Here is an 18992-nt window from a genome sequence, read left to right on the forward strand (position 1 = left end):
TGAGGAGAGAGCAGACAAATAATCTAATGACAAGGTTTTAAAGCTAGCCTATTTCTTATAATTTTTTGGCCTTCAAAAGTCCTAAATTGCACATATGTAGGTCAGAGAAATCCAAATTTTCTCGGGGGAGCATGCCCCCGAACCCCCCTAACTACAGGGGGCCTTGAGTCTTGTTGCCCAGGGCACAGGAAATTGTTAATCCGGCCCTGACTCCTAGTGAAAGAACATTTTGTCACACTGTATACGGCTAGAATGACAATAAATTATCTTTAAGCTAATTTTTATTAATTACACTACTGATCAAAAGTTTGGGGTCAGTAAGATTTTATTTTTAAAGAAATAAATACTTTTTATTCAGTAAGGACGCATTAAATTGATCAAAAGAGTCAGTAAATGCATTCATACTGTTACAAAAGATTTCTGTTTCAAATAAATGATATTCTTTTAAACGTTCTATTCATCGAAGAATCCTGAATTTCTTTTTAATGGTTTCCACAATAAGGCAGCACAAGAAACATTTCATATATATATATATATATATATATATATATATATATATATATATATATATATATATATATATATATATATATATATATATATATATATATATATATATATATATCAATGTTGAAAAGAGATTTGTTTTCAAAAACATTCTTGCTGAAAAAAAATCTTACTGAGTCTGACCCCAAATTTCTCAACAGTAGTGTACATAAAAAACATGAATTATGCTTCTGATTTGATCCTTAATTCACCTAAGTGTTATCGGTATGTTTTTTTTTTTCCAGAGGTGATTGTCATCACTACTAAAGAGGTTCAAAAGGCCCTGAGCACCGATCAACGGCTGAAGACGGACGTGAAGATGAGGTTGGATGTGGTGTGTATTCAGGAGGAAGCTGACATGGGCACTGCAGATGCCCTTCGACACATCCAGCAAAAGATCAAGGTGCGTCAAGTGTCAATATCATAAGATAACACTGAGGTATAACATTTCTTACATTGACTATTACATTGACTTTCCAAAAATGGGATAGAAAATAGGGCAAGAATTAACTGGATACAATAACTGGATGCAGTCAAGAAGATTAAGACTTCTTCTTAAAGGGGAGGGAGGAGATAAACATTAAATGTGTTTAAAACTAGCTAAGTTTCATGCTAGGTTATTCATATGTGATAGATTATCTAAAAAGTTCCAATCGTTATCACAACTAAAATTATGGGATTCGTGTTTTAAACATTCTTCCACATTGACTGTGTCATTGCGATCGTGTCTCCACACCAGACAGTAACATGAGAAGTGCTACAATGCATAATTCCAAAATTGAGAAGTGCAAGCTATGTGATTTTGCTAAGTAAGCAGAGGATACAGAGAATTTACAATATTCTATCACAATCCTGTTCTCATTGTAATTCTATATGGTGTGTATATTGGCGATGCACATTTTGCACTTAATTTGATTTCAGTCATCACTGCGCATTTTCGAAGCCATACCGAGAAACAACTTTAAATAAAACAGCTTTACTGTTAAAAAATGGGAACAAAAGGCTGCATTATTAATATCAATGATTTAAAAAAATAAATAGCCTATCTAAATGGAATATGACCCAAAGAACCCAATCATAGTCAGTAATGTTGGACATTGCATTTGAGCAGAAACTGAAGAGTGAATGAACTGTCGGTAAACTGCAGCGTTTTGCTAGCTGGTTATAAACTCAACCAAACGCGTTTTATATTTGAGATTAATCAGATAAAGACAACATAAAAGAAATCTTGCAACTTACATCTGCACAAAAGGAAGCAAATGCGCACATGAACTTTACCGTGCTAGTCTGATGTGTAACTCGTGAACGCGCTCTTCCTTTAACGGTGCACTGAAAAACTAAAGCACAGAGAATTTACAACATTCTTTCTATTACAGTCGTGTTCTCATAATGTTATGCATATGATAGATAGGCGCTCCACATCTTTCACTTAACTGCATTTCGTGATCAAAGCAATTCCAGGCATTACTGCAGGGCACACTTTCAAATCCATTTTTACTTTATTTTGCTGGTCTGGAAGGCGTGCTGTATAACGCTAACAAATCAGACCTCAGGAACTGCCCCAAATGCCGCAATAACCAATCAGGAATAAAAAAGTTTTTTTTTTTTTTAAGTCAGGGCTATCGTCATATTCATGATCGATCGTCGGTGTCACAAACGAGTACTCGAATACTCTTGCCCATCCCTGGAATTTGTTTTCAGTAATTTCCAGATTTGGGTAATTATGGGGGAAAAAATAGTTTTTCCAGGCTATTGCACCTATTCAGTTTTCTAAAATATAAAATTAAGCATTTCTAAGTAAAAATTAATGTATCATACAAGCGTGTGTTTTCATGGAAAAAGTTTAGCGATCATTTAGTGATTGTTGAACATGAATTAATGAATTCAAGACGCTTATTTTCATTATACAAAACTGTTCACTAAAAGAATATTTACTTAAATCAGCAACTGATTAAGGAGCAAACAATCATCTAAATCAGACTGTGCTTTGCTGTTTGGTAGGGGTGTAACAATATGTCGTGTTACAATATATCGCAATACAAATATGCAACAATATGTATCGTAGATAGTGACAAAATTTATTGTGTATAGTTCACCCAGAATAAAAATTACTGTGTGAGAAAAAAAATCACGTTTTCAGAGTTTTAGTGTCAGTGCTACATTAAACTACTATATATAATGTTGAATATAACGTATAATAATGCAATGGGGGAATATTTGTGGGTCCTGATAATGTCAAATGTCTTATTTTACCAGTAAAAAGTGGCCTACATTATTTTAAATATATCTAGTGAGTGACAGAGTGCAAGCATAATAATTCTGTATTTTCAGCTTCAAAATCATGAATATTTTTATTCTGGTGTCACCATTGTCCTGTGCATTGGGTTATCAGCACCAAGTCCAAGCTTATTCATTAACACCCACAATGGATGTAATATCAAATTTAGCATTTTAATCAACAGTACCTTTTTTGTTAACCTTTTATCATATGTCTTGGAGAATTGCAATAACATCATATCGCGAATATCGTGATGTGTATCGAATCATGACATGGGGGTTTCGTTACACCCCTACTGTTTGGTGATCGTACAACATCAAACCACATTTAAAGTATCAAACTGATGTGTCAGAGGTGAATATATGCAGGTTATAAAGCATTTTAGGTTTCTCATCATGATTTAAGTGCATTTTCTCAAAGTGATAAATCTAATGAAAAAAAATATTTACAGATGACTGTACTGTATACTATACTGTATACAATATGTATACTATATGTTGTGTGTAGGAATCCTGTGATTGGAATTATCCTCAAGGATGTTGATCCTAGAATTTTTTAAGTATAATTGAGATTGTGGAGCTTTTTTCCTTTCTGGAGAAAGCACAATTAAAGGATAAGATTTTCAACCAGCTTTGTATTGTTACAATGTCAGAAGTCGATGTAAATTAACAATGTATACTCTTTCACCATGTTACCTGCACCCAGATATCCCTGTTTATTTGACAGCTCCAGAGCTTTTGTTAAAACTGCAGATCGAACATCCATATTTTTGTATTCCTGCCCATGTACAGTCAGATCAACGGGGGCGGTGCCAAAATCAAAAGTGCATTAACGGTGTTGACGTTTTTGGCAAAAGGGAACACCATAGCCCTTTTTCTCTTGTTTTCTCTAGTCATCTAGCACTGTTTCAATAAATGTTTCGCTTATCTACTGCATAGACAGCCAAGTTATATAAAAGCCCATCTAGCCAGCAGTGAAATTCCCTTTTCAAGGCACTCTACACCCTAAGGTGTTTCTGGAAGATTGTGAGAACTTTTCAGGTTTGTATTTTAAAAGATTGTTCCACCATCATGGGACAGTGAGTGTGAAAGCTCTGGAAAGCTATTTTGTTCCTTGTTGTGATCATAATTTATACCTTATATTTAGACTGTAAAACAATGTTGAACGTTATAAAGATATTATCTACTGATGAAATTTAGCATGTTACTGCTTCAAAGAACTGCCTAGATAATATTTGTAATCTGGTTTGTAGCCAGTACTGATGTAGCAACTGATTTGACATGTTGAGGAGTGCTCAGTGATGAAGGAGGGTCATAAAAGAGTTAGCAACACAATGATGTGATGAATTTTCATCACTGTAAATCATTATGCTCAGAGCATAGCACGGTGACTAAATGGAAGAAACATAATTGCAGCATGGGCATGCAAGTCCATGTAAGCATGAGCGTGTACCCAGAAGCGTGTAAAAGCCTGGCAAGTGTACACCGCCTCACCTGTCTCCCCTGTGAGCTTGCCTGGGGTCAGTGGAATGATGTGAGGGGCAGATGCTGTGTTCCACAGGGGGATCTTTGATCCGTGCTGCCCCGCACTGATGGGTCCAACTCCACAGAGTGCCTCATTTCTCCTGCTGAAAGCCCAGTGGCCAGAGACCACTAACTCCACAAACACATGATGTCAGAACCCTTTTTCAACCCTAACTGGCATTCATGGGCCTGCTAAGGGACATGTGTGAGAGTTGTTGTGTAGATGGAATGGGGCGGTAAGTTGAATAACATCCTTTTTTTGTGTGTGTTTTTTTGTGATCACTATTGGGTTAAATGTAGTTCGAAACTAGTCACAGAAACTGTATTTGCTTTTCCTAGGTGTGGTGTAATTTAGAGGTTAAAGATCTAGGCTAGTAACCAGTAGGCTGTAGGATCAAACCCAACAAGGGGCGATCCATGAGCTTTCAATATTGTACCCTATAATATAATAAGTACACTGGAGAATAGATGTCTGAGACCACATTTAAAATCAGAAATTTCCATTTAAACCTGGAAGTTTTTGGATTTAGATTTTTATTTATTTAGATGAAGCATTTACAATAAAATGAAGCAGAAATACTTGGACAGTTGATGTGACATTATTTTAACTTTCATTGCAACACTAAATTATTTAAATGGATTAATTTCAGTTACACACAAAAGTTTGGGGTCAGTAAGATTTTTCTTTTGTTGAAAGAAGTTTATGCTTGCCAATGCTGCATTTATTTGAAATATTCTTAGAATTTAAAACAAACTGTTTTCTATTTAATGTATTTTAATATGTTGTATGTAATATGTAACTTGTTCCAGCAATGGCAAAGCTGAATTTTCAGCGTCATTACTCCATTCCTAAGTGTCGCATGATCCTTCAGAAATCATTCTGATTTGGTGCTCAAGAAGCAGTTCTTATTATTAGTTGTGCTGCTTAATATATTTGTGGAAATCATGATATTTTTTTTCAGGGTTCAAAATGGAAATCTTTTGTGACATTATTACTTATTTGTTGTTACTTTTGATCAATTTAATTCATCCTTGCTGAATAAAAGTATTAATATCTTTTAAAAAATCTTTCTGACCCAAAACCTTTGAATAGGATTGTTAGTACATTGGGAATTTCATAAAAATAAAAAAAGTGTAGTTTTATTTTAATTGATCAATTATTGACTTTCTCAATATGTCTCAATTACATGATGAAATTTTAAGAGAAATATGAAAATAAATATTTCCTTAGATTGTTCTCATATCACAGTCTCATTAAATGTATAATTTAAATAAAAAAAAAGTATCAGTCTAAATCTGTCTAAAATTCTTTCATAAATGCATAAATAGAAAAAATATTTTAAAAAGTTTAAAATGGTCTCTGAAGTTTTGTCGTATCAAATGCCTTGAAGGTTTTTTTTTTTTTTTTGGACAGACATTTTTCCCAGCACAGATACTTAATTTGATCCAAGAAATCCACGACAACCTTAAAAAAGGTGTTTCTTTTATCAGTTTCAAATTGTAAAGTTTTGACCAAATTGTCATGTTGATATTATAATTTGGTGTATTAAATTAGAAAAATACAAAATAAAATTTTTGCACCCCACTATATGCTGAAATCACTTTGGATAGAAGCAGCTGCTAAAAGAGTACTTTCTTTCTTGGGTCAAAATATTGTGCATTGTTAGTGCATTTCTTCATTTGCATCATACCTTTGTGCATAAAACTTATGAAAGTGTAAAATATCTGAGAGTGGGATGTCTTAAACATGTGTGAACGCTCATCACAGGAGATTAACTCTCAATAAATATCAATGCAGTGGAAAGGGAATGTTGAGGAGGAGGGCTTGCTGGTGCACGCTAACAGCACAGATGCGTTTATTTCTAATCCTAGAGAGAAATGAGAGATTAAAAGCATTGAGTTGCAGAGCCCTCCAGTGCACGAACAGCCCCACTACGTGTTGAGAGATGAGCGTTGGCAATAGGGGCCCTAAATCCCCGTTTATTGTATGGCGTAAACACATAGTCTACTCCCTTGCTTCAGCAAACACCACGGACATAATGGAAGTATCTGACAGAGTGCCCGACTCTTAAAGCTCTCTTTCATTAGCCTGTGTTTGAGTTCATTCTGATGCATTGAGTCAATGTTTGTACAAAAACTGAATAATCTTCGTGTTGTGTAGCGTTCTGCCTGCTTTTGTTAGTAATAAGGCTCCAAGTTCACTGGGATCAAGTCATTCCCGATCGACTTGTGTACTAATTTTTCCTGAAAAATGAACGTATACATCTTTGTTTGCACCAGGTGGTCTGGAAAAAGTAAATCTGAATGGCACTGCTTTATTTTTGGCTTTTCATGATGATAATTTTTATGTACAAGTAATATTTGTGTATGCCATTGAATTAAACCAAGACTTATAATGTCCTCAGTTGCACTCGACTTGACAGACTTGATGGTGTGTATCAGGTTTTTTTCAGTTGAACAACTTTGTCAAATTCTTTACATTTTATCATGTTTTTTTATGTTCTCAGTGTTGAATAGCTCTGTCTGTCTGTGAAATTCGCAATGTAAATGTGTTTGTATTCAATACAACTTAACACAGTCATGACAGCCAATTGTAAGCTTAACAACAAGTGTCTTTAATGGCAGACGAGTGTGAGTCGCATTTCTCCTTCCATTCCTTTTTATTCCCTCTTATCCTGTCCTCCTCTCTCCACCCTCTTTTTCCCGTCTCTTCCTCTGCTCTCCTCTTGGGTGGTCTCACCTGGCTGGCCCAGGGGGCAGCCAAGCAGAACTGGAAGTGTCTGTGGGTGGCCTGACCTCCCTGTGCCTCTCCTCCAGTGCAGTGCAGTGCAGAACCATGGCCTACTGAAAGGCCCAGCGTCAGCAGCAGTGGCACTCAGATGATCCAACAGCTGACGCCCACTCCAGACCTTCACAGGCTCTGCGACTAAGACAGGCCGCTGATCCAGCCTTCCTACACTGCTCCCCTCCCGGTGGCCAAGAGGGCACGGCCGTTGTCAGGCCTCAGGCATTTGGCCACTTGTCGAGTCCCCTCAAAAATAGAAACCCCGGCTATGAAATGTTAAGTGGTTAGAGCTGCAGCGACAGATCGATTTACTTGGGTGGTTTACGATGGGTGGGCTGGCATTGGTCGCATTTTTTGCGTTTCATCCCCGTACATTCCTGGTTGACTGTGAAGTCATTGTAAATGTTTGAATGTTTTGGCGATAGCCATTTATGTGGTTGCTTTGCCTTCAGTCCCAGAGTAAATAAAAGAAACACGAGAACGGAGTACACATTTCCAGACATTGCCTGCCCATTGGCTACTTTGAACCACAGCAGTGACCAGTCTTAAAGGGGTTATTTCACACAAAAATAAAAAATACATGTTGTCATTTAATCAACCTCATTCATGTTGTTCCAAACTGGTATGTCTTTTATTTTCTGTGGGATGCAAAAGATGATTTTTTTTTTCTTTTTTTCATACAATGAAAATCAGTGGAATCCAGTGTTTTTTTGGACCCCAGTGTCTTTCAATATATGAGAAAAAATAATATAATCGTTCTTCAAAATATCTTCTGTAAAAGAACAAAAGTCATACAAGTTTGAAACAACATGAATGTGAATCATTTACAGAATTGTTGTTTTTGTGTGATCTACCCCTTTAATTCAGTGAAATTAAAAACTGGTAACTGGGAAACAGGAAAAACTGTGTAAAATGTGTGTACAATTTTTCCATTTTGTTCTAAATCTGGAATATGGGGGAGGGATTTTTGCTTTTTAGGATCAACAAAATCTCACATTTGCCACCATTTTATCTTTGTTTTAGTCAGACAGGTGGTTTGTTCCCTTTATGCAACACTTTATTATTTTTTTGACTGAGCAAAACTTGTCTCTATTGGGTGGACATTTTGGCCACCTGAGCAAAAACATGTTTTTTTGTTTGTTTTTTTAACCAGACCTGTACAATGCACGTTTACACAAAAAGTGGTTACATCATGCAAATTGTAAGTCTTAACTTACAGTTTTAATGTACTATTTCTATTTGATTTGTCCCTTGATGTAGCTTAGTGATATTAAATCAAATTTTTGAAAACAAGTAGTTAATTCAGAAGTCACTAAATGAAGCAGACAGAATTCTCAGAGCCATTATTTACAACACCATGGTTTGAGAAACCTGGATATGGTAGCCCAATTTTAAAAGTGCAATTTTATAGACCTCTATCAAATTACTCCATGGGCATTTTTATAATGAATATAGATGTTTCTTCCTTTTAGTCCTTTAAAAAAGATCTGTATGCTAAATTCGTAACCAGTAAACTACAAACAACTGGAAAAATTGAAAATTGTAGTGGACAATAGGGGCCTTGGAGTCAAAATGGTGAAAGTCTCTCAGCGGCTTTTAGCAAGGACATAGTACCCGCTATATTATTATCTTTTTGCCAGCAGACTCTCCTCTGTTCGTTTGCCAAACAGTTTTTTTTAAAAAAGGGGGATTCCCAGAGGTTTGAGATGTAACGTGCCATCATGTCAGCCTTTCTCGCTCGTTGTGACAGCGATAAACACTAAAAATAGGGTAAGACACAAACATGTTTTAGAAGAAGAATTGATGTATTCACTTTTTTTTTTTTTTTTTTTTTTTATCAAAAAATTTACATAGTGTACCTAAAATTTAAATGAAAATGTAAAAATAAAAACCAATTCAGTGTATTAATAAAATCTATAATAGTGTCTCAATGATACTAAAATAACACTGGCTTGAGAACCATTGTGATCGACATTGCTGAAAAGCACAGCCCCTCGGGTCTGATTACTTTAATTAAACGCCGGCAACAGTATTATTATATGCTCAATATAAATAATTTGAATAAACAATTCTTCTGCCAAGTTATGTAGTTCATTAGTCTAACTGTAGACAGTTTACAGTTGGCAAACAATGTAGTAATTTAAGTAGATGGGTGATCAGAGGGCTGGGTGTATCAGCTGTTGTACAACTGCTTTAAATGTGCTTTGATATTCTATGATATGGACATCTTTTCTGACAATAGCTGAAGTCTGAAGCATCTCAGATTTTCTCTCCAAATTAGTGCAGAATATGTAAACATTAGTGCGGAATGTGTGTGGCTCTGGTTTTGCTGTGGATTTGTGAGGTTTTAAATGTGCATTAGCTTGAAGTCATTCTGGGTTTGCAGTGGTCAATGGGAAGGGATTGTTCTCCTTCCCCAGTAGCACAGTTAGCTCATTCTAAACGGACAGCGCTGTGCACCCTGTTATCTTTTGAGCATGTGTGCTCCGGTGGCTCCTGGGCCTTCTGCCCTAGGGCCAGAACAAGAGAACCGGAACTGTATCGGAGCGGAGCGTCACGGCAGGGCCTCTCCCTGGGCCTCCCCAATGAGGCATGCAGCTCTCCCTGAGCCAGGCACGCTTTAACGGGCTGTTCCCCACTCCCGCTCCCATGTTTATTTATCCACAGGCCTGAGATGGACAGACCAGATGGGAACCAGACAACTCAAACAGAAACAATGGCAAAGGCGAGCAGGATTTATCACTAGGTTCCCCTCCATGCCTGCGCTCACTCATACACACACTTAGGCACACATGTGCACACGCAAACTGAGGCAGAGCACAGTGCTTATTCCAGAGACTGGGTCTCTCGTTTTCTCACGTCATTCTCATATCATATTTTAAACTTTTCTTTTGTTGCTCTGACCATCACCATGAGTCTTTATACAAGAAGTTGGCTGCCTTTGTCTGAAGCATTGCGACAGTGTTTTGCATTGGCAAGAACCTCGTACATTTTCTTTAAAATATGTGAAAACCTGATTGTTGTTGTAATGAATCAGCCAGTTTTAAGAGAACAACATAACATTAAGTGGTCAGTTGTATGTTTGGCTAAAATAGCATGAAATAGTCTGAAAAGTGGACCTTGAAATATTGACCTTAGCCATGGCAAGATAAACCTAACATGATGTTAATGTGCTGATGGTGGTCTATTTAGATGAAACCGACCCAAACCGGCTATAAAAATAACTTTACTAAGCTTATTTTAACATTGCAGCGCAAGTTGTGCTCCAGGATCACTGGCACTTTTTTTAATTCTTTGACCATGCTATATTCGTATGTATGTTTTTATTTTCTGTGAATGTGCACATGTATTTAATTAATTACTGTACTTTTAAGACTCCTGTATGTAAATGGCCTCTGGTTTGATTGACTAATCTCTGTACTGGCATTATTCATACTGTCATTTAACTTTTATTCTATTTTTCTGAAGATGAAATTGCTATTTATATAAATGGTGGTGGTCAAATGTCATGACGATTAATGAATGACCAGTTTGGGCTGAATTGACCTGGTGTGGGAGCTTTATGTTGTGATCGAGTATGTCTGTATAGTGTATATTGAACTCTTTTATGCTGTTTTTCAGAGTGTCCGTAGCAAATACTTGGAAAAAATTGCCCACTGCCACAAAAGAACAACATTTTTATTCAAGTATTTATACCCAACTGATGATTTAAAACCCTGAAAGTAATCATTCTAATTATGTGTAGAGAACATAACGTCCTTCCAGTGGACATTATAATCAAATTGTGGGTGGAAAATCTGGATTGTTCTGTCTTGATTCTGGTTTAAATAGGATTTGTCTCTTTTTTTTCTCCCACAGACTGACATCTTGGTGGTGAGCTGTGATTTGATAACGGATGTTGCCCTGCATGAGGTTGTGGACCTCTTTCGCGCACACAACGCTACCCTGTCGATGCTCATGAGCAAAGTCCATGAATTCACAGAGACTGTCCCTGGCCAAAAGGGCAAGAAGAAAGGAGGTACTATCACTCATACACATTTGATTGACAAGGAAAAAGATGGTGTGGTTTTGAACGAGTGTTGTTGTTGCACTGTTTCCAAACTACTATTTAGTGACCGTTTCCTCTTTCAAACTGAAAATTCATCCCAATGGCCTGTATAATCTTGCATTCCTGCAGATCTTTCGGGTTGTTGACTGGGCATGTGTCTTAAGCCAAAATACAGTTTGACTATACTATATCTCGCAGTAGTATTTTACGAGTTCGCTATGACAGATTGTAATTGTGCTCTGTGGCAGGAGAACAGAGGGACTTTGTGGGTGTGGACGTCACAGGGAAACGGCTTCTGTTCATGGCCAATGAGGCAGACCTGGAAGAAGGCCTTGTTCTCCGGAAGTCCATCATGCGCAAGTAAGTGTCAACATCACTTCAGGGCTGCTTTTAAGTCCACTTTTTTATGCCCTTCCCTCCATCTCGTTCACTCAAATATACGTCATTGCTTGCGTTGCACGAGTGCCCACTTCTGGCGGATTCCTTGCTATGGGTTGAAATGGAACGCCCTAAGCCCTTGATAACTTGCAATTCGCAATGGAGCTGATTTATTATTTAAATTTTTTCATTGTTAATTTGTTTTATGCTGCATTCTAAAGCCCTTATGTATGCTTGAGCTGTTGGAAAAAATGACACAAATTAAAAAGATAATACTATGTAAAAACAGTCAGCTTAAGGTAGCTACAAGTTAAATGTCAAAATAACTCCAATATCATAGACTAGAGTTGTGTGGTGGTAAATTAAGCGCGATTTGCTGTGACGTCACAGTCGTGTTGCATTGTGGTTTATGGATCTGCCTGAAGTGTATATGGTGAATAAACTCTCTCCCTCAGTCAAAATCAAGCTGTCGAGGCTCGAGGGTTTGTCAAAATAAACTTGCCTTGCCCATTTGACAAAGTTGAATGCACTTAAAAATGGCGGCGGAGATTCCCCTGAGGGGAATTGCTTAGGGATGTTTGCGACTGTATGTCTAAAAGTGGAGTTAAACGCATTGGAATTGGTTCGTAAGATCGGACAAATTTAGTGACTACCGATCGAGTCATAGAATGTGATTATCGGCCGATCGATTGGAGTATCCCGATTTTTTTTAAATTATATACAGTAATTCTTTTCTTTTTTTAAAAAAATCCAATATGTTCATAATCGGAGCAATTTGAGAGATTGATCTAGCCTTCTAATAAAAAATGCCCATTAATGTACAATACTTTGGACTTGTTGTGCTGCGGAAATGCGTTAGGGCGTTTTGTTGTCTGGTTGGGTTTACTTTTCATGCTGAAAATTGACTTGGTCTGTCTAAATACAATTAAAAACAGCTACCCTCAGAGAGGTGCCGCTTCCTCAAGCGGCCTCACGGGACGATGACTTGCTCTTTTTGCTGCTGGCTAATAAAACTGGGGCCTCCTCCACACTGGCCTGTCATAAGTGCTGCCTGTCAAACCTGCTTTAGCAGGCAGCAGCCTTTCTTAACTGTTGATCCAATCCTTCTTTCCTGCCTTTCTGTCCTGTGTTTCTTTCATGGTTTCTCTTTTCTTTGGATTTTCTTTGTGTCTGAGGTTTTAGAGCTATGTGTATTATTTCCTAGAACTATGGGGAAATATTAGACTTTTTTTTGTTTTATTTTTATTAGACTTCTATCTAATGATTATTTAATGTATGAATATTTAATTTTGTTTTCTCATCTGTGGATGTTTTATTCATGTTTAAGTGCAGATATATTCTCATATTTTAAGATGGTATCATTTAATAGCTTATTGTAAGGCTGTAAGCTTACGCTGCTGTTTTGAACCAATAATCGGAAACAAAAAGCAGTTGGAGGATGTGCATAATTCAAGTATTTTTCTGACTCCATTAAAGTTGTTATTCTTTAACCTCTTATTCTTCAAAGGTAAAAAGTCTTCATTAGAACTGATTGGAAAGCTTAGGATTTAACCTGAATGTTTAGATAATGAAAGTTACAATCACTTAAACTTTCAACACTAGGGGCTTTTGCACTGGAGGAACCTTTTCATAGTTCCTAGAACTGTTGGCGAAAGTACCCGGATGCCGGCGCGTTCGCACCGCAGGAACTAGGAACGATTTTAGTTCTAGGAACCAAGCTAAACATGATCATGTATTTCTGCTCAGCAACACTGGACATCAGCCACACGGCATACGCTAATAATTTTCCATATACTGTCTACTTTCTATGTATAACAGTTCCATCTAATAACGTATTAGACAGGACTGTTGGACAGATCGTAAACTAATGAACATGGAGAATGCAAGCACTGTTTGTTTGCTCAGGGTCTGGCGTTCTCAGTGCCATCAAAATAAAGGTCTGCAGCGCCGTCAAAATAAAAGTCACAGCAACGAGCGCGGCCTAAGTCACTTCAAAGTTCCTACTGGCAAACAGCAACAGGAAAATGTTCCTAGGGTAACCATTAGTTTGCTCACCCTGGTGGCTAGTTCCTAGAACTAAGTTCCTAGAACAATCCGCTGCGAAAGCCCCTATTATCAGTGATAAAGGAAAGATTCTCTAAGCCTTTAAAGGGTTAGTTCACCCAAAAATGAAAATTATGTCATTAATGACTCACCCTCATGTCGTTCCAAGCCCGTAAGACCTCCGTTCATCTTCGGAACACAGTTTAAGATATTTTAGATTTAGTCCGAGAGCTTTCTGTTCCTCCATTAAAGTCAATGGACGTGTCACTGTTCACGTCCAGAAAGGCAATACAGACATCATCAAAGTAGTCCATGTGACATCAGTGGCTCAATCTTAAGTTTATCAAGCGTCGAGAATACTTTTTGTGCGCAAAAACAAACAAAAATAACGATTTTATTCCACTATTCATTTCCTTCTCTCTGGGCCTCGTAGTGTTTTTGCGCAGCGTGTCTGTGTTGCACGTCACCACGTAGGCTCACTATTGGCCGACGCTGGTCATGTGTGATGCGTGATGACGTGCAACACTGCGCAAAAACACTACGTCACATGGACTACTTTGATGATGTCTGTATTGCCTTTCTGGACGTGAACAGTGACACGTCCATTGACTTTAATGGAGGAACAGAAAGCTCTCGGACTAAATCTAAAATATCTTAAACTGTGTTCTGAAGATGAACGGAGGTCTTACGGGCTTACGGGAACGGAGGTCCTCAATGCATGTTTAATAATTGTACCTATACATATCTCTAATAAGTTCACTGCCATTCAGTTCAGTTTATAAGCTGTAAGATGAGAAAACAAATGTGTCCTGTGAAGCAAATGGTATACATGTTTCATTGAGGTGTAAATGACTCAGTCTCCCCAGACAGAACCATCCTGTACATGGAGTGTCCCAGCAAGTCCTCAATAGGCAAATTGACGAATCCCTTGCACTAGATAGGCATAAGCATACTGTGATGATGAAGGCCATTGTGCCATGTTTTATTCACATGCATACCTTTAAATGAAATTTAAAAAAATCTATTTTAATATATTTTAAAATATATTTTTTCTTGTGATGGCAAAGCTGATTTTTTTTTAGCAGCCATTACTCCAGTCTTCAGTGTCAAATGATCCTTCAGAAATCATTCTAATATGCTGATTTGGTCCTCAAGGAACATTTTACATCTTATTTTCAGTGTTGAAAACAGTTATTATTTCAGGATTCTATGATTAATAGAATGTTTAAAGAACAGTGTTTATTTAAAATAGAACATTGTATCTTTTGTGACTTTACTCCACCAGAGTTCGTTTTGTTTGGTGCGCACCAGGGTTTGGATGGCAGTGTTCACACCATCACACAATCAAATGAACTGCACCAACAGAGCAATCACACCAGAGTTCGTTTTAGTCGAACCAAACCTGCCAATTGTGAACACACACCTAAAAGAATATAAGTATTAATAAAAGTATTTTCCAACTTTTATTAATGCAATTTGCATTTGAAAATGTCCAAAATTTAACCTTTGTCATGGTAGACTGCATGTATAACAAATTAGATATGTCGACTAGACTAAAGCGTATAGTTTTTATAGAGAGAAATTAAGTAATATTTGGCTGATCATGTGATTTGAATATGGCTGCCACCATGAGGGGGACTATTGATAATATAGAATAAAATAGCTTAATTTTTGCCACTGATATGACTAGAGACTTATTTTAGATAACTAAAATAATCTTAAAATACCCCCCCCCCCATCTTTCCTCCCAGCCTTTTTAATGTTTTAATGTTGTCTGATGCTGTCATTTCAGTGTTTAAGACCTGATGTTGGCAAGGCACCTCAGATTGTCAGCACCTTGCGTGGGGCCTGTACTTTGGGCCTGTTCCTGGTTGTGGGGGTGATCAGGGGTCTGGGAGTAGGAGAACTAGGGCTCTGCATGCGGCTGTGTTGGGAGCTCATAAATAATTTGCCACTGTAAATCTTGTCTAGTAATAGAAGGGTTGTAGCAGCTGTTAGCATGTTGTACGTTGAGAGGGAGACTAAACACTCTGCCTGATCTGACGTTAAGTAATGTATTGTTCCAGTCTAATGCGCTTATATTCTCATAATATAAGCAGATATTAAAAGAATATATTTAATTAAATAAAAAAAAATTTGAGTCAAATCTTACCCCAAAAACAAAAGAAAGAAACAAGAAATTATATTTTATTAAAAATAAAGCTATACGCTTATTTAAACCATTTACTGTAGTGCAGTGGAAAAAGTGTACTGTGCAAAAGTGAGAATCTAATAAAAAATAACCATCGGCAATTACAAAAAAATAGTGCATAGTTGTTTTGACAATGTCAGAATTTAAGAAGTGCACCCAAAATTTAAATGACTCTGAATGACTTTCGTTTTGTCCTGTGGAACACAAAATAATATAATTTGTAAATTTTTCTTTTGTTTTTCCACGGAAGAAAGTAAGTCATATTTATAAGTTTCAGGTTTGAAAAACATGTGCGAGAGTAAATGATGACAGAATTTTTTATCATAGGATGAACTATCCCCTTAAATTTTTTACTTCTACCTTGTTTGAAGTATCTCAGAAGTTTGGTTAAAGGTGTGATGTTGATCAGGGTTGCCAACTTCGGTTGCCTGTCTGGATTGAACTGGAGCTGGTGCAATCTTTAGGACTCCCATTCTGAAGGTTGGAACAGGGAAGCAAAAAGAGAAGTATTAGCGTAGTTGCTGTTAATAGCATTTTAGGCAAAAGATGATTATGTGATGATTGTACTTTTTTAAATCATATAATTGTAGTAAGTTAATGAGAAGCGTTATGTGATTGATTGGCTAAATAGATGCGTCTTTAAACTAGGTTTAATCTAGATTTATGCCAAACTGTTGCAAAATGGAAATATGCGCACAATTGTGATGTAAGTTATGCTCTGAGGAAAACTTATTTTGATTGCTTTAAACTGTAAAAGCACCCTTTCGTCACTTGACACGTTAAATGGCTCAAATGAAACTTATGAATACAAGTCCCTTTAAAGTTCAAGACAAATGGGGTCATGTGATCTTTTCTCAGTGTGGTTTGCTCTGTGGCATCTGCCATTTTTAAATGCATCTTATCTTACAAGCGTGTTTTTCACTTCTGTAAGTTGCGTCACTCACAGAATTTATTCATGCCACAGCGCACATATTCACCTAATCCACAACAAAATTATCACTTGGCTGGCCTATGACAATGCGAATTTAACCGGCCAAATAGAACATTCAGAAATCATGTCTCATGCCAAATGCATGAGAGTTGGCAACTTTGCAATGACCGACAGATTGCTAGCATTATATCATCATAAGAGACAGCAACAGTGTTGAAGTACATCTTAGTGGTGGTCCTTTTGTGTTTCTAGGATTGAAGAAATGTGAGAGAAAAAACATTTTGGATATCGGTTTCTCCATCTTTATGTGGTCTAGTAGCAAAACAGAGCAAAACTGTTACACATGTGACATTTGTTGGTACTGGAATTGATTTTTACAGATTCCAATCTCATACATCTTGCTTTATTTTCAACCTCATATTATTTACAGGTGAGGTCTTATTCTCTGTGAGACAATTACAGTGTTGTTTAGTATTATTTAATTTATTTATTGATTAACTTTAGTAATTTTAGTACTTTTTAGTTAGTTACCAAGGCAATATTTTGGCAAAAGTAAAAAAAAAAAAAAATTATACGATTTTTGTTTCATATTATTTCTATTAATTTTAAGTTGTTTTAGAATTATTTTTAATTATCAATAACAACACTGGACTGTTGTGGCCCAGAGCCCATCATGTTATGATCTGATCAGATTATATTAAGTGCCACATATACACATAGACTTTCTAATGTATTTGCACAGTTGTGGAAACAATGTATTAGATGCTCACAGGACACACTCACATACGTGACAAAGTGGTAGTGCTCAGTTTGTGAAATGGTGGTCACAACTCTTGGTTCCCTATTTTCTAGCACTAACTTGCTGTAGCCCACTAAATTTAAACTTTCTTATTGTCAGAAATCTAGAAAGAATAGATCGGACAGGAAACATGTATGTATCTTAGTCTGGCAGCCAGAAAGAAGCAGTAAACTTCCTCAGACAGCTCACTAAAAAGGCATGTTAACATTGCTGCTCCTTTTGCTTTGTTAAAGCTGCTAGTGTTTAATAGTGTTTAACATTGTGCGCAATCCAGCTCTTCCTCCTAAACACGCTGCTCAAACATTACACTCTCCAGACTGGCTGAGGATGTTTGAAAGGAAGGTGTGAGCCATATGTCCTGTGCTAAGATTTACCAACCCATCAAATCCAGACTCGGCTGTTGTCTTTCTCCTCCAATGTTAAGTCTGTTAGTTATTTAACCTGCCGATTCAGACGAGCGATCGCAGAACAAAGGCCTCGCGTCTTGCGTTTATCTAGGTCTGGATAAATTTGCTCAGGCTCCATCGACGGCACACTGTGTAACGTATGACCTCACTGTGCTGTAACGCAGATTTTTGTGCTGGGCTTTATAGTAAGTAGTAAGCCATTAAAACTAATAGTGTGAGTCACTCACAGTCCTGGAGGCCTTTCCCAGGTTTTTGTCATCCTTGTCAGCTTGAGGAGGAAGCAGACAGCGAGGGAAAATTATTTATTGATGGAACGTTTGGTTTTAGAGCAGAGTTTTACCTTAGTGGAGCATTACGCTATATGACATTTCATGACAATTGCTTCAAGATTACAATTAAGCAAATTTGTTTTTGTCCGTAAATAATAGGGAAAAGTGGGGGAAACTGGTTTGCAGAATGTTGCGAGCTGGATTCGAACTTGTGGCACCTATACAAGCACTATGGGTCAACGTTGTTTTCCCCAAAACAGTGCCATAGACCAGTGGTTCCCAACCTTTTTGACTCAAAGGCCCCTTTGAGGTAGAACACAATATTTGAAGCTCCTCCTTCATATACGCCAAAATATTTCTGATAATTCTGCTGCAATTGACAACTGTTAAAAAAAAAATCATGTTGAATTAATTCTTGTGGTTAATATAATATATTAAATCAATTAACCATGCTTAATTGTGTGATTCAAGAAGTTATATATTTCAGAAAGCTGTTATTGTGGGAAATTAAAAAGAAATGTGATTTCAAGTTTACATCTTCATTTTATGCATTTATTTTTATCATTTTAATTTAGATTAGAGTTGGATATTTTTAATTTATTAATAATAATTTATTCATTTTAATTCTTTGCCTCCTAGTGTGCCCCGGCCCCCTGGTTGAGAACCACTGCCATAGAATTTCATTGTGTTGTATCTTTGATCCTAATTATCTTGAAGTGAGTAGTTTGATTGAAAAGTTATTCCTAGTTGTTTGCACTGTGAGCCTTGTATTGTCTGCACTCCATAAACAGCAC

At 36.9% G+C, this 18992-nt stretch overlaps 1 protein-coding gene across 1 annotated transcript in view; it reads left to right on the forward strand.

Moving 5' to 3' along the window:
• eif2b3 (eukaryotic translation initiation factor 2B, subunit 3 gamma) overlaps positions 1-18992 on the forward strand; it is a 45631-nt gene that overhangs the window by 5824 nt on the left and 20815 nt on the right. The window contains exons 3-5 of the mRNA XM_081373444.1: positions 792-949; positions 10991-11150; positions 11429-11540. Coding sequence (XP_081229570.1) covers positions 792-949; positions 10991-11150; positions 11429-11540 — 430 coding nt within the window. The remainder of the gene's footprint in view (positions 1-791; positions 950-10990; positions 11151-11428; positions 11541-18992) is intronic.

The sequence above is a fragment of the Scardinius erythrophthalmus genome (genome assembly GCF_964197995.2).
Source record: "Scardinius erythrophthalmus genome assembly, chromosome: 9".
Classification (NCBI taxonomy): domain Eukaryota; kingdom Metazoa; phylum Chordata; class Actinopteri; order Cypriniformes; family Leuciscidae; genus Scardinius; species Scardinius erythrophthalmus.